At 34.1% G+C, this 24435-nt stretch overlaps 2 protein-coding genes across 3 annotated transcripts; both read left to right on the top strand.

The window, feature by feature from the left end:
* The first annotated feature begins 580 nt into the window (after positions 1-580).
* Positions 581-5813, top strand: LOC149488227 (uncharacterized). The gene is made up of 11 exons (XM_089695208.1): positions 581-665; positions 1032-1193; positions 1569-1728; positions 1965-2086; positions 2285-2523; positions 2911-3053; positions 3994-4135; positions 4484-4639; positions 4966-5084; positions 5416-5543; positions 5761-5813. The coding sequence occupies exons 1-11, from the start codon at positions 593-595 to the stop codon at positions 5805-5807; spliced, it is 1491 nt and encodes a 496-aa protein (XP_089551334.1). The 5' UTR covers positions 581-592; the 3' UTR covers positions 5808-5813.
* Positions 5814-6962: 1149 nt separating this feature from the next.
* LOC149488226 (synaptic vesicle glycoprotein 2A-like) lies at positions 6963-17713 on the top strand. 2 transcript variants are annotated; one of them, XM_089695370.1, is made up of 11 exons: positions 6963-7040; positions 8783-8944; positions 9696-9855; positions 10215-10336; positions 10722-10960; positions 11332-11477; positions 11800-11923; positions 12303-12458; positions 12865-12983; positions 16773-16900; positions 17617-17713. In XM_089695370.1, the coding sequence occupies exons 1-11, from the start codon at positions 6971-6973 to the stop codon at positions 17667-17669; spliced, it is 1479 nt and encodes a 492-aa protein (XP_089551496.1). In that variant the 5' UTR covers positions 6963-6970; the 3' UTR covers positions 17670-17713. The 2 variants fall into 2 exon arrangements, with proteins under 2 accessions (XP_089551496.1, XP_089551497.1); XM_089695371.1 differs by lacking the exon at positions 16773-16900.
* Positions 17714-24435: the final 6722 nt, after the last annotated feature.

Genomic DNA, 24435 nt, shown 5'->3' with positions numbered 1-24435 from the left:
AACTCGTAGGGTTCAGCCTGCGTTTGCAATGTAAGCGGAATAAATGTAATTTTTTACGACATCACATTAGAAACCTCAAAAATAACAGTACTTCTCCACTACTTAATGGATCTTATTATACATATAAACCTTCCTCTTGAATCACTCTATCTATTAAAAAAAACCGCATCAAAATCCGTTGCGTAGTTTCAAAGATTTAAGCGTACAAAGGGACATAGGGACATAGGGACAGGGAAAGCGACTTTGTTTTATACTATGTAGTGAAGAAAGATGCAGATATAGCATTGTAAATGAATTATTATGCTTCCATACTATGATGCCAATACAAATGGATGAACGAACATGATTAGTAGTTAAAATGAGGTTCATACACAACCTGGTTCCTCATTAGGTATTCCTAAAATTATCAATTTATGATATAGATCAAAATCTCATCATACCATGCTCCTTTTCTGCACGCTAATACAATACTACAATTAAATACATATTACTTAATAGATAGCGTTATATTTGCAAAGGAATTATGGATGCTAAAACCGACATTTTAACCTCACTTACGGTAGTGTGATAATGTCTTGATTTATGTTTTAAAATGGCCAATTTTAACGGTGACAATGATGGAGGAAATGGATCTTGGAGTTACGAAGAGGCATTCGAGTTGGCTGGTAAGGTTCAGTGTTCTGTATTATCTATCCGTGTAATTATCTAATCATCAATCTGGAAATAATAAGAAATATTTATTTGTTTGTTAGAATCAGACACATGCAATAACTAGTAAACAGTTCTGAAACGTATATTGGAACGAAATGGAATATTGCTGTTAACCATTGAAGGATTCGCTTTGGTAGCTTACAAATAAAAGCAGGGTATTACATATTAATTTTTACTAATCGCACACATTGCAACAGTATATCCTTCAGAATATGATGTATTATTTCTATCTCCTAGCGGGATCTTCCTTATACTTACATCCTGAATAATACCCACACCAAATTCAACCATATTTATAACTATATTTCCACCAATTTCAGGTCACGGCAGATACAATTACCTAGTACTTGTAACATGTTGTATCATATCAGTAGCTGTAGCGATGGACATGTTTGGTTTTGGGGTAGTAGTGGCTGCTGCCAGTTGTGATTTGAAACTTACAATTGGTCAGACGGGATTGCTTGTTGGATCGCCTTTTACTGGTAAATAATGGATTTAGTATTTCAGATTTCTTGCAAGGCAATGTCTAATTGCTTAGTTGACATTTCGATTGATGTCGCTAGGGTCGCGTTTTGCACAAAGTTTTGCATTCATTTAATCAGGATAGTGTTTACTGGCTACTTTAAAACACTAGCATAAACCTATGATCTGTTTTATACATAGTTCATTTTGGTAACAAGTTTTATCTAATTTCACGTTTTTAAGGTTACATGTTAGTCACCATTGAGTTCATCTACTATAGTTTAATCAATTTGCAAAATAACATTCAGCGTTTTAAAAATCCTGTTTACTAAATAATGGACCATTTGTTTGTCAAGAAATTAACCTTCTCAAAAATTTTATATGAATGTTTTAAGGTCTCCTCTTTGCGTACTTCTGGGGTTATTACGCAGACACTCGCGGTAGACGACAAGCTTTACTCGTGTCTACTTCAGTTGGCTTTATCTTTGGGGCTCTCACCAGCTTCGCTATATCATGGGAAATGATGCTTGTAACCAAGATCATTTGCTCCAGCTTGTAAGACTTGTAGTTTTCTTATAATTTAAAACCTGAAAAATAATTATGAATGTTAAATTTGAAGTTGTTAGTAAGTTTTCCTGGGTTATCATGAAGTCTTAAAGCAGTCTTGTTTCCATTGTGAGAAAGTCATGGTGCTAGACGACCTATACTTCTACGACCTAACATTTTTCCACTGTTCCTTGAGATTTAATTATCTACTGGATCTAATATTGATATAGAAATTACTTTTCCAGTTTGATGGCATCCCAAACAATTATTATAACATATCTTGGAGAGAGTACTAGAACTAAAAATCGGAATCAATTTATATTCATAATGGTGTCCATGAATTTAGGAGCAGAAGTTATATCTTTTGGTGAGTTGAACTGTGGGTAAAACCGCAGGGCACGGCTAGTTGATGTCAATTTCTCATTTTTTAATTGCATAAAATTATCAGTTACCATAAACAAAACAAAACAACCATGCTTTCAAAATTGTTAAATAATTCCGAAACCAAACATCTACTAAGGATTTTTGTCCAAACCTATTCTTACAACTAAAAATTTGTTTCCAGGTCTGGCCTATTTCATTCTACCATTAACATTCGCCTATCAATTATTCTCCTTGCCTATAATTTTCAATTCCTGGAGGTTTTATACCTTTTTATTAGCAACTCCACTAGGATTAGGAGCATTATTTTTGTGTTTTCTCTATGAGAGTCCTAAATTCTTGGCTGAAAAAAGCGGGGAAGAAGCAATGAACGTTTTAAAGAAAATATTTGTTTTTAATGGCGGCGATGAAGTAAATTTTCCGGTGAGTGACTTTTTGGAAATTTTAAGACGAAAAATAAATACAGTTTAGTATAGTTAGACGGATAGATGAAAATATGATAATGTGAGATTTAAAATTAATAATATTTCGATTTAAAAATGCAATGGTTAATCAATAGTTCAGAAAATGAAAGTTAAGTAATGTCTGAAATAGTTTTATGATTTAAATTTCAGTGATAACTCTAATGATCTAATCCATATTTTGCATGCTTTTCAAGTTTCAAGTAAGAAACTACGAGTGCACTAAATAAGAAGTTATTTTCACCTTCTTGAACTGAAGTTAATTTCTAATTAGACTGTTATAATTAAGCATGCTTTATGCTTTTAAGATTTTCACAAATATTTACTCCCTACATAATCTTCTTATCAGGTAAAATCCCTCCACCTGTCCTCTAACATACAAAACAAATCGTTCTGCAGTTCCCTCACTACTCAAGCGTCCCCTCTTTTCACTCGGCCCTTATTGTGGAGGACGATGCAATTGATCTTCTTACTGGCTTTGGTTTGTTCTATGTAAGTTTTTATTAAGATACCTCCAAATTTTTCTGCATTAAGTTTTTTTTTTTAATTTAAGATTTATTAAGGGATTTTGAACGGGACTTTTTCATAATATTATTATTGTAAATTATTTATTATTATTTTTTGTATTATTTATCCGACGCACGTGGAACACAGCGAGCGTAGTAATGAGGAGCCTTGTTTCTTTCAGAATAAAGGTAATAATAATAATTAATATTTTGAAAAAAAAAAATATTTTTTGGTCAAATGCGTTTTTGCTAAAGATAATCCTGTTAAATCTGTTTACGGAATTTTGTGTGTAACAATTTTGTAGGCATTGAAGTTTGCTGTTGTGTTACAGTAGGAGTGATATAATTGCACATAATATTTTATGTCTGCATCGTATTATTTTAAGAAAAATTATTTCGTTCTTTGTATGTTTGTTTGGTTGTGCCTTATAATGGCTACTCAAGCTACTTATCCGATAATGTAAATTTTTTCACCACTAAAAACTGTTTTTTCTCCTGAATGCCCTATGCTTTAGGTACTATTTTTATTGCTAACCACGACCCGGATCAACTGGCTACCTAGTTATTTCATAAAATTTATTATCGTAATAATTTTATACCTATTATATGTTACACTACTTTTCTAGCAGATGTGTGTTGTACGTCAATATATTATTGAACATTATTGTATTGTTTTCAATATTTGTATAGGTTTAGTCAACATATTATTATACTATAAATTACACCTGGCCCAAAAACAAATTATTACGAAAACAAACATACATAGTGATAATAAATGCCTTTAGCAACAGCAAAATAGGAAAATAATATTTGAATGATAAAAATATCAGCCGTTTTCATAACATAGCATAGACTCTTTATAAAACGGCGCTGTTTAATTAACTGCCTAAATCTATTGTTTTAAATAAAGATTTATATATTTTCAGAAATAATGCATTTATAATGTGGTTTCCGACGATGGTGGACATATTTTTCAATTCAATGTTTTCAGGAAAAGACATTGAATTTTCCTTCTGTGATAGCATAAGAAATGTCACAGTATCTGAAAATGTTCAGAAGGTTGAGAAAGTAAGTGTTGAGTAATATTTTGGGTTTTCGAAAGGAAATTAATTTAACTTATATTATGCTTTAAAAGTAATTATGCGTATTGATACGATGTATCTGACAAAAATGTGTTTAAAATGTGGTAAAAATAATCATAATCATTACCTCTGTATATTTTTTTAAGATGAGAATGAGAAATGAATGAGAATCTCATTAGGAAAATTTTTGGTAGTATCTTCAAACATATTATTATTTATTGTAGGTCTGTCTCCGGATGATATTTTTCTTTTTTTAAATGGTTAATGTTACCTATAGGCTATAGCTATAATTTTTATTGTGAAAACTTGTAATAAATAATGTCTGATTTTTCAGTTATGTACTGGAGTAATAACTGGAGAAACTTTATACTCCGGTGTGTTTGCGAGTTTATTTTTCGCGGTATTGAATCTCGTGGTAGCTATGTTTGCCAAGTGGCGTCGCCTGGTTTTGATCTCTTCGTTTGCTATATCTGCTGTTAGTTGCTTAGTGGTATGTATTGTTTTATTTGTATTTAATTTTGTATTTGGTACAAAAAAAAAGATTTTTTTGTCTATTTGAATGATTTCAATATGTAAGTGTGAGTTTCCTGAGGTTTGGTATAAAGTAATTTGCATAAATAATAAAATTTTGAATGACTATGTTATTTTGGTAGTTTTGAAATAGTTAAAAAAAAGATTTTGCTTTTTATTATAATAGACTATAGCACGTTATCTTTTAATTAACGTAGAATTTTCTTTGTTTAATTGCGACCTGTCAAATTATTCAAGAATATTTTATACAAGAAAAATCACAAAAAATTAATTAAAAAATTGCAGGTAGTTTTACAAAACCAACCGATAGCTAGCGTGGTATTCTTCACATTAATACAAATAACGGCTATTGGTCTAGGCAGTGTGTCCTCTTACTTCGTCGATATCTATCCTACTACTTGTAGGTAGGTTTTGATTTTTTTGTATTTTTATTTTTGTATTTCCTTAGAATTTGAAATGAAAATTTGTACCTACAAGGGAACACTATATATTCTTCAAATTAAATATATGAGAATTATTCTGAAAGAATCGAATTAAGTTATTTAGAAAAAAGATAATTGATAGTCTAAAATGTAGTCACTAAAAAGAGGAAATTTATTTTAGTAAAAAAGTAATTAAATAGAGGATTAGTTTTCCTTGAAACGTTTTAATAATTATGTATTTATAGACTTAAATATTATTAAGAGTATTTTTGTACTTAATTCTTCATAAAATTTGTAAATTATTTAATTTTAGTGGTCTAGCAACTAGTCTAGGTTTCATGTTCGCTCGCTTCGCTTCACTAACGAGCGTGACTGTGATCGGAGCGACCATCGTTGGGAACTGCGAAACTATCTTTTATATTTATGCCGCTTTGGGCGTTTGTAAGTATAAAAATTAATTACTATACTAAAAAAAGTAAATAATTTGATAAGTGGAAAAATTTCGTTTGCTAAATGTGCTCTGAAAATACTGGAGCAATTATGATGTTTTTACAAAATAATAGAAAGCTAATTTATTCCTCAGTGACAGTTGTAGGTGAATTTTTAATGATTTTTGTACTTTTCTAATTAACGGAAGAATATTTTTTTTTGTTTTCAGCTGGCATTGTCGTGGCTTTATTACTGCCGTCTGATCGTTCGAAGTAGATATATAAAAAGTAAATTATATAATACTAGCGGTCCGCCCCGGCTTCACCCGTGGTACATATTTACGTTTTCTCTACATAAAAACCATCCTCGTACTTCAAGGAATATAATAAAAAAAGAATTATCGAAATCGGTTCAGCCATTCTCGAGTTATGCGCTTACCAACACATTTTGCGATTCATTTTTATATATAAGATTGTTTCATTTACATACCCTTTAGGATAATAATATGATTGTATTGTATATATTTTTGGGCACCGGAAACATATTGAGACAATTTCAAGAATACATTTTGGTTAAGTATAAATATTTTTGGTCTAATGTGCTATTTTCAATATAATAATTCTACAAACAATGTCTTATTGCGTCAACGCATAGGCATATAATATGTATTAAGTGCTGACATAAAATGTATGTATAATATGCTGACTTAACTGGGGCTATGCTCTCTTACTTATAATTTTATAAGAATTAAATAATAAATTTGAGAGGGATCTATAACCTCCCATGCTATAGCGTGGAGAGCGTCATGCCTATAGTTACGGTCAGTAGGAGGAAGGAGAGGAAAAGCTGTGCTCTAAATACTGGAGCAAATTTTACTGCAAGGAAGCATTCCTGTAGATATATTTTAAAAGAAATAAAATTGCATTTAGTTTTTTTTTAAATCTACTTGCCACGTCCAGGATTCAAACACAAAAAAGTAAAAAATAAACATGCGTCATTTTCATTCCATTCAAAAATTTCCAACTTGAATTTTATCGTAATATAGGTACAATTGTGGGTACAATAATAATAATTATATTTTTCAATGTGAACTAATTTTTATTTTAGCACATTCATCATCAATCCTTGAAATAAATAAGTTAATAGGTATAAAAATGCTCTAAGGGTATCAACGTACTTATCGACCTTTATTATTTCCCTATCATATATTTCGTGGAATATAACTATTAGGGACGTAATTAAAAACTTAAGTTTCGTACTATGTAGTAAGAATAGCTTTGTAGCTTCAAATAAACTTGGAATAAATAAAATAATATATTCTGTTAATTTCGCACTAGAAAAAGAACCACGAAAAAGACACATCTGTATAAATAAATTGAATGCATGTCAAAACATAAAATGAAAAATGTGTTTAATTGGTTTTGAGTTGTGGTGACAGTATGTCGTATTTAGTGTTGAACGGAAATCGGAAAACTTCGTGGGATTTTGAAGAGGCGCTTGATTTGACTGGTGAGTTTTTAAATAATGGATTTGTTTTAATTTATTGCTGTTATTAGTTAGGTATTTAATTTATATTTAAATAAATATTATATTAAAAAATAGGGCCTAAAATAATAATAATTTTCCTCACATCGCGTGCGCATCGAAAATTAATTTTTGATGACAGAGTAAACTTTGTACATCTTTGTAAAATAATATTTTTATGTTCAAAAAGTGTCGTGACAGCATAATATATATTTATGACACAATAATAAGTATATTAAATTGAAAAATATATTGACATGGTTCCGCATACGCTATAAATCGCATATCCGCTATAATAATATACAACCATAGAAATCTAAATAACAGTGTCTTGTTATTTAGATTTCTATGTATTACAACAGAAACTAATGTCTATTTCAATGTAATGGTACTTCACCGATCAAATATATTGCTTTAAAAATTAAACTTCTCTACTTGAAGCACAGTATTACAATATTATTTCCTATAGATATTGTAATACTGTGACATGAAGTCATGCAGATTTCATCTGTCCATGGAAATAATTCAATGTTGAAGTTAAAAATATTTGTAATCAAAACTAGCAAACCCTGGCGAACTCCGTTTCGCCAACAGAGACACCTTTTCTTTGCTATAAACCTCACGGAGCCCGAGACCTTTTCAACGAATGCAAAACCGTGGAAATCGGTTCGTGCGTTCTGGAGTTATAGCGTCAGGAAGGAAAACTTGACTTATTTTTATATAGTAGATTTAGCAAATTAGAATTATTTTATTTACTACTCGCGTAGAGTTTATTTTTGGAAGATCAATCTGAAAATGTTCAGAGAATGACCCACAGACATGTATCAATGTCTGTGGAATGACCGATTACAGTTCGAAAAATACGTTCGTATTCTGCAAACTGTGTTTGTACATAACTTTATTTGTAGCTATGGATTTACGTCAATGAATTATACATGGTCATTGTGAAATAAGTTGTGAAAGATGTGGACGACATAATATTATCTTCTTAGTTACTATTGTTTGTAGAAGATAAATGAAATTCGTACCTACGTTAGTGGAATTAAAAATAGTTAGGAAAATTCGATTTTTCGCACATTATCTATCAACTGTATTCAATTCAAGGTAGTAGGCACAGTTTAAAATTATGTCGTGAAGTATATGTTAGGAGAGGAAGTTAAAAACAAAAAATGTAATTCCTTCGTAAAACAGTTTCTCTCAAAAATAAAAGATATTAACTTTTTTTTTTTTTTTATGTTATGGGGAGGCAAACGAGCGGACGCACTGCCTGGTGGTAAGCAGGTTGCGTCGCCCATAGACCATAACAGAGGTTATGGTTGTTGCCTACCAGGATTAAGGGATTTGGAAGGAATTAGGGAGAAAGGGGCGAGGATGGGAGGGATTAAGGATAGGGGAGGAGAGGAAGGGTAGGGGATAGGAAGGGATGTGGGCCTCCGGACCCCTCACTCACCGTACGGAACGCGACAGCCGACAGTAAACTGTCACTATGGCGCCGATATTCTGTGAGGGTGTGGTACCTTCCCCGGTGCGAGCGTGGCCCAGTTCGTGCCGAAGCATGCTCGACTCCCACTTCCAAAATATTTATTATTAATGGTTGATTCAATTTTGGGTTATATTATGTTCAATGTATACAGCGCTTTTCATTTGTAGGTTTGAACCCTAGGTTGTACATGTACCTATAACCTTGAAATCTTTTTGCAAGAAAACAATTTTATTTATATACTTAGGTAATGGCCGCTACAACTATCTAGCGCTCTTCGCGTGTTCCATAATATGCATAGCCGTGTCCCTGGATATATTTGGCTTCTCCGTGGTGGTGGATGCTGCAGCCTGTGACCTGGAGCTGACGATACAGCAGGTCGGACTGCTGGTTAGCTCTCCGTTGGTGGGTAAGACGAATATTAAATAATGTATGTCTCATATAAAAATGTGTTTTATTGGTTGAACTGACCTGTATCTAAATCGGCTAAACGGCTAAACGGATTTTTAACAAATTTTAAAGTTCCTTAGTTTTGTACCCGCTTAGATTAGGATATCTAATACCTATCAGTTAAAAATACGAAAAACTACAAAATATCCCGTCTAGCAGATAGTTTGGTTTATGAAGTGTGCAAAGAACTTAGGTTGGGTAGCAATTTACGTTAAATTATAATGAAAATAAACAGCTTTTTTTTGTATGAAAATTGTACTAAACAGATTAAAATATAAACATTGCTCGCAATGAAGAAAGTGCCGAAAACCGCACACCTATATCTAGTAAATTCACAGGTTTTTACAAGAGCGATAAGGCATCTAGTATATAAATCACTAAGCATTTCATCGTTAATAGATTATTTCAATGAAAAGATAAAAATATAGTTTTTTCGTTTCCAAATCTTAAGAAATACGGAGTAGTAAGTTTAAGAGACAACATGGGTTCTGACCCAGAAGGACCCGTTATTCCTTAGCTTGAAAAGTAGCATGAAAAATTCAATAAACTATGTTAGATAAGGCTGTCATATAATAGCCTAGTACCTAAGGGTGCTTATCCACCAAACATTTTTCGCACATTATTTGTGGAAAAGCCCATCAATGCGGGTAAAAAAGCGAGGCAAAGCTAGTTTTCCTTAAAATTTAATTAAAATTAATCATTTTTTCAAGGTATTCTCTTCGCATATCCATGGGGTTATTTAGCAGACACCCGCGGAAGAAGGCTAGCCCTACTGATATCTACCTCAGTGGGATTTGTTTTTAGTTTTTTGAGCAGTTTTGCGATAAACTGGCAAATGATGTTAGCTGCTAAAGTTATTGGTAGCAGTTTGTAAGTTATCATTGTTTATTTGTAGGTATTTATTTAATTAAAACCACTTAAAACAATCTATTCCACACTACCATTTTCAGCATTTTGAGATCTCACAATTTGGTTATTAAAATATTGATCGATGTGTTATAACAGCTTTTAATACATTTATTCCTCATTCCTATCTGTCTCAAACTAAATTATATTTACTTTTATGACGCTTTTTAATCCTCATATGATATTATATAAAATTTCGAAGAAATCGGCAAGTTACATAATATAATAAATTACCTACCACATAGTGTAGTTCAATTTGTTCCCGGTTTCCTTCCAAATATTATTATCATTACGGATAATGAAATTAAGTTTTAATATTTCAGCTCTCTAGCATCACTAACACTAATAATGACCTACCTTGGCGAAAGTGTAACAACTAAACACAGAAATGAATATCTATTCCTCATGAATAGTGTTAATTTAGCAGCTGAAATGTTTTCCTTTGGTGAGTATAATTATTGTGATATAATTATTACAGGTCTAAGGCCTTAATTTGTTTAGTTTCTTCGCATGTTGTATGGATTTAGGAAACTACTATTGATTGATGAACATTAACTAGGAACCGAGTAAATCTCGGAAATATAGAAAAAGTTGGCGCGCGGTGTGTCCCTTAGACACATAAAACTGAAAGAATAGAATAAATTCGATTGCTCTGGAGGGTCACGAGTGGCTGAATTGGTCAGGCATCCGCCCCGGAATGCAGCGCGAAAGGATGCGGGTTCGAGTCCCGCCTCGTGATCAAATTTTTTCGAAGAAAAAAGACTAACTAATACTACATTATTTTCTAATTCTCTTTATGCATATTTATAATTCTTCTCGTCCATTTTTAGGTTTAGCCCTTCTCCTGCTACCTATATCAATTTCAATACCTCTCCCTTGGTTATCCCTAACATTTGTATCTTGGAGACTCTATACCCTTGTAATGTCTTTACCCCTGGGAATTGGTGCCTTGCTAATGTTGTGCCTTGAAGAAAGTCCCAAGTTTTTGTTTAGTAATGGGCAGGAAGATAAAGCTTTGAGTGTGTTGAGAAAGATTTATAGAACGAATTGTGGGAAGAGTGAATATCCAGTGAGTATCTATTTTGAGTGAATATCCAGTGAGTATCTTGAAAAGCTATTTTGAAGTTCTTTGAGAAATTCATTTAAATTTCAAGCCAATGCTTTGAGGTGGTCTTCGCCTTACAATCTTTTCTAAACGGTAACTTATTTAAACTTCTCTGATTATATCTAGAGCTAAATTAATACTATTTTTTAGTTTCGATTCAAATTTGGGACTAATAAATTAAAAAATATAACAACCAGTTTTACAGATTCTGGTTTAGTTCTGTTTTGCTTATTATAACGATAATCAAATTATTTCTTCCTGATAAAGTATCATGTATCATTTGATTGGTTTTGGTGACTAAATTCTCTGAATCGTAAAAAACTATTTTATTTTAGGTAAAAGCCCTAAAAAAGGGTAATGACATTAAGAAAAGTATCTCATTCTGTGGCTCGTTAGCTCGACAAACTGTCCCAGTTTTCACACCACCATTATTGTGGAGGACATTACAGTTATTCTATTTGGTTATTTTGGTTATTGCTATGTAAGTATTTTATTGAAACGTGTTATGCAGTGTCTTGTAAAATTGATTTTGCATATGTGATTGTTCTGTATGATAATTTTCGAAAAGCAGTAATAAATAGTAGTATTCAATAATTTTTTAATACTTATTTCGGAAATTAACAATTATTGTATCAACTAAATATTACTTACTATTTTTTCTATGTATTTCGATCTATTTCTTTTAACTGAAATTTCTAAATGCTTTTATTGAAATTAACAATTAGGATTTTACTCAGGCGTGCAATACACACTATTTTTTCTATGCGTTGATTTATTTTATCCAATTAAATATTATATTGCAGTAATAACATATGCTTGATGTGGTTCCCAATGATGTTGGATCTAGTGTTCAACTCGGTCACAGTTTCTGGAACCTTCTGTGAAAGTCTCGTTAAAAACGTTACAATATCAAGGCCCTTACAGAATGTGAGTATTTTTTTAAGTATTTTTTAGACACTTAATCTATTGTTAATTTTATTTGAACAACTTTTAGTAATCAAACACATACTTTATAACATTTGATTTCAAGGTTTCTAATTACATTAGTAGATTCTAATTTTTGATTAGTTTTATTTGAAGAGATGTTTTTTTTATATTCTTAACATAATCGGCACATTTTAAAACTTTACAAAACGAGTCAATAATTAAATTTTAACTCTATTTGACGAAACTAGCACCTAATAATAATTGTAATCAGACATTCGGACTTTGCTTTAGCTTCATTATTTTCTTTTATTTCTCAGTATTTCAGAGCAATTATTTTACAAAATAACTGAATTCTATTAAACACAATATTTTTTTGTAGATATGCCAAGAGCCAGTCGCAATGAAGACCCTTACAGCGGGTCTGCTAACCAGTCTGTTCTTCGGTCTGCTAAACTTGTCTGTCACGAAACTAGCGGTCTGGCGCCGCTCTGTGTTGATGTCTGCTTATTTGATGTCTGCTATTAGTTGTGTTATGGTGAATATGGGTTTTAGTATTAATGTATAGAGAAATAAATAAATTAAAATGTGTTAGTGTAAAAATATTCCTAATGGGGGTGAACCCGCGTGAAATAAGCTGCAGTTTCTACTGACACATTTAAAATCTAAATTAGATAAGCTATGATGGGTTTATTGGTTTGGTTTAGGGTTGTATGATTGTATCCTCTTAATATCAGGTGGCATTATAACCCGTAAAGAATGTTGCGAAAGAATACACAATAATCTACTCAATTTTTTAAAATCTCAACTTAATATTGTTGGTGAGTAACAAGTAACAACTAACAAGCTTCTACTTATAAATAAGAAAATCTACTACACAATTTTTCTAATAATATATACAACATGTGTAAAATGAATTTGCAACATAATTTATTTTATTTTAGGTATCAATATTAAGGCAGCCCATAGCAAGCGTTGTGTTCTTCGCGTCCATACAAACCGTTGGGCTTGGTATCGGTTGTATGGCGTCTTATTTTAATGATATGTATCCTACTTCTTGCAGGTAAGAATTATTCTCTTTTTTAATGATAAATTGTATGATATATTCTTTATAGCGTTACTTTTTAAACTAGTTACTAGTTTTTAATTTAATTTTCAAACAAAATTAATTAGAATTACTAACCGTTTCGATACATCATCATCATTATTGAAAGATTGTAAATTGTAATTAAAATTTAACAGGTCGATTATAATGATATTAGGCAATTTTCTTGACGTTTACGAATTTGGCTACTATTTAATAAATTCCTTATTAATAATTGTTTAAAATTATTTATTAAGGTCACATTAAATCCGCTAAGTCAGCAATAAACTCATAAGCTCCGATTTCATAACAATTTGATTTATAATCTGAGCCACAATCATTAATTCTGCCCTGTTAGACTTTTTTTTTATATTTTTCATTTTATTAGATACGTATTATGTATCCGGGATCAATGTGTTTAATTTGAGAAAATAACTGTGTCTTTACTAACTACATGCTAACTACTAATAATTATTTCCGAACATTTCAAAATGTTGTCATGTACGTTACATTTTACAACAGTTTAGTATGTAATATCGAAGTGCACCTGTAAGTACAAAATATTGATGTATTGTATCTCCTTTGTCTTTCTATATATCTTCATCATATCTTTGATCTGTAGGTACAAAAGAATGATCTCAAACTTAAATATTTGAGACTAGATTTCCGCCCGCGGCTTCGCCCGCGTTTGCAAAAGAAAACCCGCATAGTTCCCGTTCCCGTGGGATTTCCGGGATAAAAACTATCCTATGTGTTAATCCAAGTTACCCTCTATATGTGTGCTAAATTTCATTGTAATCGGTTCAGTAGTTTTTACGTGAAAGAGTAACAAACATCCATACATCCATACATCCATAGTCCATACATCCATACATCCTTACAAACTTTCGCCTTTATAATATTAGATTAGATAGATTTCATAGGTCCTGGAGGAAAAGTATCTATACTTCTTAATATATATAAATCTCGTGTCACAATGTTTGTCCTCAATGGACTCCTAAACCATTTAACCGATTGTAATAAACACAACACACAACTCTGCTTAACACAAATACCCTTCCGCTCAGCTTGTGTTACTGGGGGATTTTAATGCCCACCACCAGGAGTGGCTATACCCATACCAGTGCACTGACCTCGCTGGGAGAGAGATGCGTAAACTCGCTATAGCATTGAATCTCACCCAGCTGGTTCAAGGAGCGACGCGGGTTCCTGATGTTGAGAGCCATACAGCCAATTGCTTGGACCTTCTGCTGACAACAGATCCAGACCGTTACTCGGTAGCGATTTCCTCGCCACTTGGCAGCTCCGATCACTGTCTGGTGAAATCTGTATCTGTCTACTCGCCGCCCGATCCCAGTCCTAAGGGCTCTCGGCGCGTGTGGCAATACAAGTCAGCAGATTGAGATGAGATGCGTTCCTTTTTTGCATCATATCCTTGGCGGCCTGTTTGCTTTTCTTCTGAAGACCCTTCGACCTGCGCGGATGCTGTGACTGATGTGCTGCGACCGGGAATGGAGTACTTTATTCCATTCTCCGACGTAGCCATGTCCGGCAAAGCTCAGCCCTGGTTCAGAGCCGATTGCAGACGCGCTGAAGCGCTAAAGCAAGAGGCGTATGTGGCTTGGGTTGACGCTCGACACCGCAAAACGAGGGACGTATCAGAAAAGAAGAAAGCCTTTAACCGGGCTGCCAAGTCCTGCAAGAAAGCTCTACGGAAAGCTCGATTCGACCACGTTAGCCGTATAGGGAACAAACTGGCTTCTTACCCCTCCGGTAGTAAAGCGTTTTGGTCCCTGGCAAAGTCGGTTGAATCGAATTTCTGCCGCCCCTCACTTCCTCCACTGCTGAAACCTGACGGGACGCTGGCTCACACCGCCGTAGAGAAAGCGAACCTATTTGCTACTCTATTTGCGGAAAATTCTCGTCTGGATCCCGCAAGCGCAAAACCTCCCAGTCTACCTGGATGCGAGGCGAAAATGCCGGAAATTCGCATCCGTCAGACGGAGGTTCTTAAAACGCTGCGGAATCTTGATGTGAATAAAGCCAGTGGCCCTGATGGAATTCCAGCCATAGTTCTTAAAACCTGTGCGCCTGAACTTGCTCCTGTTTTGACACGCCTCTTTCGCCTTTCGTTGACGACTGGAATATGGAAACCGAAATCTGGATACCGAAATCATGGAAACTTGCCAACGTGCAGCCTGTGCCAAAAAAAGGCAGTCGTGCCGATCCTACCAACTACAGGCCAATCTCAGTCACGTCCATACTCTGTAAGACTATGGAACGTGTACTGAACAGCCGGCTCCTGGCACACCTAGAAGCGAACGACCTCCTCAGTGACCGACAATACGGGTTCCGCCGAAACCGGTCCACTGGGGATCTTCTAGCGTACGCCACCTACATCTGGAGCGAGGCCATTGAGAATCATGGTGAAGCACTTGCTGTCTCCCTTGATATCTCAAAGGCCTTCGATAGGGTCTGGCATGATAGTCTTATTGGCAAGCTTCCATCCTACGGTCTGCCTGCTGGTCTGTGCGCCTGGATCTCAGATTTTCTGTGAGACCGGTCACTTCGGGTAGTCGTCGACGGCTGCTCGTCCGACCAAATGGCTATAAATGCCGGAGTCCCTCAGGGATCAGTTCTCTCCGCAACACTCTTCCTGCTACACATCAACGATCTGCTGAAACCCGGTATCTATGGGTACGCAGACGATAGCACTGTTGTGGAGAGATATGTATCCAGCGCGCGAGCCAGTACGGCACAAATTCAGTCTCTACGGGAGGCGATGGTTGATCGCATGAACTTGTCCTTACAGGCGGTCTCCGACTGGGGCGATGCCAATCTGGTCAAGTTCAATGCGTCTAAGACCCAGGCGTGTCTATTCTCCGCTAAATGGAGTCCATTCCACCTGACTCCGAATTTCCAAGGTGTGTCCGTGCCGATAACTAACCACCTCGAGCTTCTTGGTATCACCTTAACGCCTACTCTGAACTTTGGTTCCTTCATTGAATCTAAAGCCCAAGTAGCCTCAAAAAAGCTAGGAATTCTGGCGAAGGTGAGACAGTATTTCAGCCCGGGACAGTTGCTCAACCTTTATCAAGCACAAGTCCGATCGTGCATGGAATACTGCTCTCACCTCTGGGACGGTTCCGCCAAGTACCAGCTGGAGGCGCTTGAGGCGATAGAGAGGCGTGCCAAGAGGCTCATAAACGACGATGACCTAGTAGGCAAAAAGCTCCAGAGCCTCGGTCACCGCCGCAGAGTGGCCAGCTTATCGGTCTTCTATCGGATACACTTTGGAGAGTGCGCTGCGGAACTGCACGATCTCGTTCCGCCATCCCCGTTCTTCCATCGATCGTCGAGGCGCACAGATTCTAGGCATCGCCATATGGTGGACGTTCCATGTACCCGGACTAAGCGGTTCGGTTCCACATTCTTTATCCGAACCGCGAGGGACTGGAACATGCTTCCTGAGTCTGTGTTCCCCGACGAGTACAACATGGGGGTCTTCAAGCGTAGAGTGAACAGGTACCTTCTAGGGAAGCGCGTTCCATCTTAGACCACATCTCAGCTTAACATCAGGCGAGATTGTGGTCAAGCGCTTCCCTATTGCCAATAAAAAAAAAAAAATAAAATAAAATTCGCACACCATGGGCAGTTCGATCCAACTTGAGAGATAGGATGGTTTAAGCATGTAGGTACTACGGGTGAAGCCGGAGCGGACCGCTAGTTAAATTATAGATTTACAGAAGAATAATAATACATTTACAGAAGTCTAGCAACAAGCCTAGGTTTCATGATGGCGCGGATTATGGCGCTAGTTGGAGTTATCGTCATAGGTGACGTTGTTGTCGATCACTGCAATCTTATATTTTATACAGCCGCTGCCGCGTTTTTGTGTGAGTATTTATTCATTATTTATGTATTTATATACAGTTGAATATTTTATTTACATAATATATTAGCAATAGGTATCAATAATGTTCGAGCATACTGGTACACATTTATCAAACAAATATCATCTATACTAAAACCTACTTATCTATACCTACCTCAGCACATAATTTTTCCTAGCTTATGGTATTTCTTTGGTCAGCTCTGTTGAACTAGATTTTATTATTCTTTAATTCTCTGTTCTCCATTTTACGCAGGCATGTTTTTTAAATTATTGAAGTGAAACTTCTTTATCGGGGTTGGACAAAAATTTAGTGTAACATTTTTGCGTTACGCCGTACGCGTGACATTTTTGCGTTACGCCGTACGCGTGACATTTTTGCGTTGCGCCGTACGCGTGACATTTTTGCGTTACGCCGTACGCGTGACATTTTTGCGTTACGCCATACTCGTGACATTTTTAAGGTCATAAAGAAGTTTCACTTCTTACGTGTGTACTCTAGTACACGCATACATTTTTTATTTTTTTATTGTTTCTGTACGTCAAATATATTTTTAATGCCTCTCTATAACTTTGTATCGTTTCCAAAAAAATATTGTATATATATAATATAATTAATTCATATAATATTAACATAGTCGCAATAATTATGACATTGTCCCAAGTCATGAAATATTTATTTAATTCACAATATAATGTATTATAATTGTGTTATTTCAGCTGGCATCGCTGTCGCAGTGTTTCTGCCACCAGATAAACGACTTAATACATAATGTAGTTAAATAATTTCAATTCTCTAGTCAATATTATTTATAAGTGTTTTGCACGCCTCATAAGCGAAGCGTTGAGGTGGGTACTACTGTCACTTCGCGCAAAACATCTGATTTTTCAAACTTAAAATGTCTTTATGTATCATAAATTGCACTTGTAATATAATTAGTGTCCGACCGAAACTGGTTTCCAGGCCGAAACCGAAACCGAAACCGAATGTTCGGCCGTGGCTTCAGTTTCGGCCGAAACCGAAACCGAAACCGAAACTCACGTGGTCAAGTATGAAATTTCTAAAAATACTGAACTTTGGGGGATTTTACCTATTATTTTGCCTTAATTAGGGCATAAAATGAAAACACAGTATATTAAATTTGTTGTAATCATTTATTTAATATAAGATAAAAAAATAATATTTTTAAAATATTAATAACTAACGGTCCGCCCCGGCTTCGCCCGTGGTACATATTTCGCAATAAAAGGTAGCCTATGTTCTTTCTCAGGGTCTAAAGATTATCTGTGCCAAATTTAATCAAAATCGGTCCAGTAGTTTATGAGCCTATTCATTACAATCAAACAAACAAACAAACAAAGTTTTCCTCTTTATAATATTAGTGTAGATAACAATTTTATAATAATTATAACGCATGTCATTAAAGAAACGAATCTTAAATGGCGGCGCTTATCATCCCCTCTTGCTTACACACGGCCGTACGGTATGCAAAAAAAATTGGGAAAAGTAAAATCACTAAAATGTATTTGATTTTCCCTATAATAGTTTTTATCATAAATTAACAATGACAATTATGTATTTGCGATAGTACTTAAATAATGTTTTTTTTGGAATTTGACAAAATATTTTCTTTGGGAAAAGTTGCTCAGTTTTATGGGCTCATTACAAGTATTATGGGGATTTTGTTGCATTCTGTATACGTAAATATGATAATTCATATAAATACACAAATACCATAACAAAAAAGTTTGTCAATAAACAATTTGAAATCTATACATATAATAAAATCGTAGGAAAGTCAAAACTGTACATTGAATATTTTTTTAAAAGAATACATATCTATACATATAATAAAATCGTAGGAAAGTCAAAACTGTACATTGAATATTTTTTTAAAAGAATACATAATCCATGATCTATAATCGATATAGAAGCCAAAAACATAGTTTTTAGAATTTTTGTCTGTTTGTCTGTTTGTCTGTTTGTCTGTTTGTCTGTATGTTTGTCCAGGCTAATCTCGAAAAGTACTGCATAGATTGACTTCAAATTTTGCATGAATATTACTAACAGGTCGGGTGAGGCTTTTTTAAACATATTATCATGCTATCACCTCCGGGGGAGGAGCTGTAAACCTTTTTTTTTCTTACGTATTCCGTGTATTACGACAGCGTACAATCTAAAGATTCATGTTTAAATGTTGGTTTCGGGTAAGCCATGCTATTATCTAGCTTTACACAATAAAAACTATGTCATTTACGTAATTTGGGCAGAGAATCAGTTTAATGAATTTATTAGTATACAAATTTGAAACAGCGCCATCTATGAGATTTCGTAAAAATCAAATCAATTTACATGTTAACACTACTGAATACAATGTTAAAAATTAATAATTTAAATATAATTATGTTATTTATTTATTTAACTCTTTAACCCATAATATCTTCCCTTCCCTATAAGGTGCGCTTATAATTCGTGTGAATATACTACATTTTTAAAAGTGAGGGTAGATGTTTATTATTTTAAGTCAAACTAGACACCATTACAATTAATCTAATATTGATTGTGTTCATTGGTTACATTTTTAAAAATCTTCGTGTTTTAAAAATTGGATAACGAGGCGGGACTCGAACCAGCATTCTTTAGTGGTCGAATTTTTTCTATTCTTTATAAATTTATTGTTTATGAATTTATATTTATAAACAATAATACAAAAAGGTTAGTTCGTTGATAATTATTATTCCTTCATCATTTACATGTTGTAAGTAAAAATATACTTTGCCTGTTAATACTTTTGTTCAGTATTTACCTGTATGATTATTGCTTGGTAATTAATATATTTTCATGTCGTATACCTAATTAAAAACATAAGTTTGATGTGAAACTAGCTGGATTTATTTTTACACACTCACAGTCTTATATTTTGTGTTAATGTTAAAATAGTATTAATAGTGTAAATCATAATATTTTTTCACAATTAAAAATATTTCCTTTTTTTTGATGATGTTGGCATCGAATTAAACCGCGCTGTCGTTTCGTTCACAAAAAGTGAAGTTATGAGGACCGAATATGTAGCCGCTTCAACTTACGGAAACGAGAGTAACCTGCGTTGTCTGTTAGTTATTGTATAGTCGAATTTAACGTTACATGGAAATTGGAATCTAATTATATGTATACTTATATTCTTATATTAAATCTGTAGAGGTCAATTCTGTACATGAAATATATTTCCTAAATAACTATCACGAGGTGATTAGGGATCGACACTGACGCCAAAAATTTTTGTCCGTCTGTCTGTCTGTATAACCGTTATAGAAACAAAAACTACTCGACGGATTTAAACGAAACTTGGTACAATTATTTTTCATATTCGTGAGCAGAGCAGTAACTCTGTTCTCCATATTATATAAAAAATATCTCCCGACATCATAAATGTCTATCTTTTATGGTTGAGCTTAGGAGTTCAAAGCTTTCTGATTATATTTGTCTACTAGCTGTGCCCGCGACTTCGTCCGCGTGGAATAGTGACTATGGGACCTATGACCATGGGCTCAGGGTGGGGCAACAATAATAGTTTTTATTTTCATGCTTCCACTCCCACGTTCACTCCCAGGCCCACGCCAACGCCCACGCCCACTCCCCTTCACAATTGGTACCTACCAGATCAAAGCCAGGGTAAGCGCCCCACCCAGCCCCACCGTGGCTACGCCCATGCTGAATTACTACTTAACATACAATTATTGAGTAAATACGTACTACCATAAAATATAATTAAAAGAATTGTTACTTATTAAAATTTCTTACTAAACTGAGCTAAAAAACTTACGTACCAACTTATTAAAGAAAATCAAGAAATGAAATGCCTAACCTATACCAAATAGTTACTACATAATATTGTAATTAAAAATTATGATTAGTATACAATATGGAAAATCAAAAAAGAAATGCCTAACTAATTCTACGTCAAATTTCTTTTAAATTATGTCATATTATTTTTTAGGAACCAGGGGGGGAGAGTAGCAAATTCTATTTCCTTCCTTTCTTAAATGGATGTTTTTAATAATGTATGGTGTAGCCACTGATCAGCTTAATCGATACTCAATTTTTATCAAATCCAGGAACAAATCCAAATTAGATGTTTCCTGTCTCACGCACGTAACTAAAGGCTGAAGAGAGAGAGAGGGAGCACGTAACTAAACCGTTTAGACGAAGAAAAGTGTATAGAAAAAGGAATAAATAATTTCATAAACTTCCCGACGATCTTTAAAAATAAATTATTATATCATTTTCATTCCCACTTTTACCCCTATGTAGGTATAATAAGTGGATGAACCGATTTTGATACAATTTATCTAAGAACCAGCGTCGGAAAATATGCTGCCTAACAAAAAAAAAGCCGCATCTAATTCGGTTTACCCGTTAGCCAGCTACGGTGCCATAGACAGACACACACACACACACAGAAATACATAGCAGTCAAACACATAACACCCGTCTTTTTGCGTCGGGGTTAAAAATATAATACGACATAATTTAAAGGACATTTTATGTGGAAAATTTACCTATTAGAAGTAACCATAATGTTAATTTGACCCCGCCCCCCCCTACTACCTCAGCTTACCCCCAAACCCTTGGGGAATTTTGATATGATCACCTGGACATGTAAAGGAATAACTGTAGCGTACATATAACAGATAAATTACGTTTTATCGTACACTGTACAGTGTACAATAGAATGCCTTAGCAAATGTTCGCCGTGATTACTTATAAATTGTCATAACTTTTTTATTTATGAACCGATTGATATGAAATAAACACTAAATGTTAAATGAAAATTACCACAATACATTAGTGAAAACCGCATCTTAATCGGATAAGCCGTTTCTGAGATTAGCGTGCACAAACATACAGACAAACAGACAAAAAAAATTTTAACTACAGTTTTGGGTTCAAGATCGATTTAATAATAACACCTGCTAATTTTTTTCTACATATTTTCATTGTACAGACATCGCTTTTCCACAATTTTATTATATGTATTGATGATGATGATGATTGATGATTATAACACTCTCAGTCCGTTTTAACTTAATTTTTATTCACTCGCATCAGTGCCACCTAAAAAATCTTTATATCGAAATTCGAGCAAAGCTAAGAAAATGAGAAATAAGAGTTCTCAAGGATCGTTAGAGGTAAGAGGCTTACTATTGACCGAAAACAACATGTGTTATGCCGAGAACCTGAAACCGCTTCACAACGAGAATTGCCTGTGAGACCGAAACCTTCACTGAGAGGGTATAACGTCTCACAGCTGATCGCAAATGGCATATTTTATCTCGATAATCTGAAACTTTTACTCAATATGAAGACCGTTTGACAAATAATAGGGTGCACCATAATATTATTCGATCTCTTGAAGATGAACATGAGCATAAGCAATGACTAGAGTAGGGACGCGAATATTACCATTATCTATACATATAATACATATAATAAAATCGTAGGAAAGTCAAAACTGTACATTGAATATTTTTTTAAAAGAATACATAATCCATGATCTATAATCGATATAGAAGCCAAAAACATAGTTTTTAGAATTTTTGTCTGTTTGTCTGTTTGTCTGTTTGTCTGTATGTTTGTCCAGGCTAATCTCGAAAAGTACTGCATAGATTGACTTCAAATTTTGCATGAATATTACTAACAGGTCGGGTGAGGCTTTTTTAAACATATTATCATGCTATCACCTCCGGGGGAGGAGCTGTAAACCTTTTTTTTTCTTACGTATTCCGTGTATTACGACAGCGTACAATCTAAAGATTCATGTTTAAATGTTGGTTTCGGGTAAGCCATGCTATTATCTAGCTTTACACAATAAAAACTATGTCATTTACGTAATTTGGGCAGAGAATCAGTTTAATGAATTTATTAGTATACAAATTTGAAACAGCGCCATCTATGAGATTTCGTAAAAATCAAATCAATTTACATGTTAACACTACTGAATACAATGTTAAAAATTAATAATTTAAATATAATTATGTTATTTATTTATTTAACTCTTTAACCCATAATATCTTCCCTTCCCTATAAGGTGCGCTTATAATTCGTGTGAATATACTACATTTTTAAAAGTGAGGGTAGATGTTTATTATTTTAAGTCAAACTAGACACCATTACAATTAATCTAATATTGATTGTGTTCATTGGTTACATTTTTAAAAATCTTCGTGTTTTAAAAATTGGATAACGAGGCGGGACTCGAACCAGCATTCTTTAGTGGTCGAATTTTTTCTATTCTTTATAAATTTATTGTTTATGAATTTATATTTATAAACAATAATACAAAAAGGTTAGTTCGTTGATAATTATTATTCCTTCATCATTTACATGTTGTAAGTAAAAATATACTTTGCCTGTTAATACTTTTGTTCAGTATTTACCTGTATGATTATTGCTTGGTAATTAATATATTTTCATGTCGTATACCTAATTAAAAACATAAGTTTGATGTGAAACTAGCTGGATTTATTTTTACACACTCACAGTCTTATATTTTGTGTTAATGTTAAAATAGTATTAATAGTGTAAATCATAATATTTTTTCACAATTAAAAATATTTCCTTTTTTTTGATGATGTTGGCATCGAATTAAACCGCGCTGTCGTTTCGTTCACAAAAAGTGAAGTTATGAGGACCGAATATGTAGCCGCTTCAACTTACGGAAACGAGAGTAACCTGCGTTGTCTGTTAGTTATTGTATAGTCGAATTTAACGTTACATGGAAATTGGAATCTAATTATATGTATACTTATATTCTTATATTAAATCTGTAGAGGTCAATTCTGTACATGAAATATATTTCCTAAATAACTATCACGAGGTGATTAGGGATCGACACTGACGCCAAAAATTTTTGTCCGTCTGTCTGTCTGTATAACCGTTATAGAAACAAAAACTACTCGACGGATTTAAACGAAACTTGGTACAATTATTTTTCATATTCGTGAGCAGAGCAGTAACTCTGTTCTCCATATTATATAAAAAATATCTCCCGACATCATAAATGTCTATCTTTTATGGTTGAGCTTAGGAGTTCAAAGCTTTCTGATTATATTTGTCTACTAGCTGTGCCCGCGACTTCGTCCGCGTGGAATAGTGACTATGGGACCTATGACCATGGGCTCAGGGTGGGGCAACAATAATAGTTTTTATTTTCATGCTTCCACTCCCACGTTCACTCCCAGGCCCACGCCAACGCCCACGCCCACTCCCCTTCACAATTGGTACCTACCAGATCAAAGCCAGGGTAAGCGCCCCACCCAGCCCCACCGTGGCTACGCCCATGCTGAATTACTACTTAACATACAATTATTGAGTAAATACGTACTACCATAAAATATAATTAAAAGAATTGTTACTTATTAAAATTTCTTACTAAACTGAGCTAAAAAACTTACGTACCAACTTATTAAAGAAAATCAAGAAATGAAATGCCTAACCTATACCAAATAGTTACTACATAATATTGTAATTAAAAATTA

Source organism: Colias philodice, chromosome 5 (assembly GCF_061535455.1).
Source record: "Colias philodice isolate Cphi_HAF_F1 chromosome 5, ilColPhil1 Martin Lab GWU primary, whole genome shotgun sequence".
Lineage (NCBI taxonomy): Eukaryota > Metazoa > Arthropoda > Insecta > Lepidoptera > Pieridae > Colias > Colias philodice.
Note: the sequence above shows the minus strand (reverse complement) of the source record. Positions and strands in the feature narration are given on the sequence as shown.

Excerpts from the sequence above, each read along its gene's own strand:
- LOC149488227 (XM_089695208.1), top strand. The coding sequence starts at position 593 with ATGGCCAATTTTAACGGTGACAATGATGGAGGAAATGGATCTTGGAGT. Across the intron at positions 2,524-2,910 it reads GCGATGAAGTAAATTTTCCG|GTAAAATCCCTCCACCTGTC; the intron begins GTGAGTGACTTT and ends TCTTCTTATCAG. Across the intron at positions 4,640-4,965 it reads CTGCTGTTAGTTGCTTAGTG|GTAGTTTTACAAAACCAACC; the intron begins GTATGTATTGTT and ends AAAAAATTGCAG.
- LOC149488226 (XM_089695370.1), top strand. The coding sequence starts at position 6,971 with ATGTCGTATTTAGTGTTGAACGGAAATCGGAAAACTTCGTGGGATTTT. Across the intron at positions 12,459-12,864 it reads CTGCTATTAGTTGTGTTATG|GTATCAATATTAAGGCAGCC; the intron begins GTGAATATGGGT and ends ATTTTATTTTAG. Across the intron at positions 12,984-16,772 it reads ATGTATCCTACTTCTTGCAG|AAGTCTAGCAACAAGCCTAG; the intron begins GTAAGAATTATT and ends ATACATTTACAG.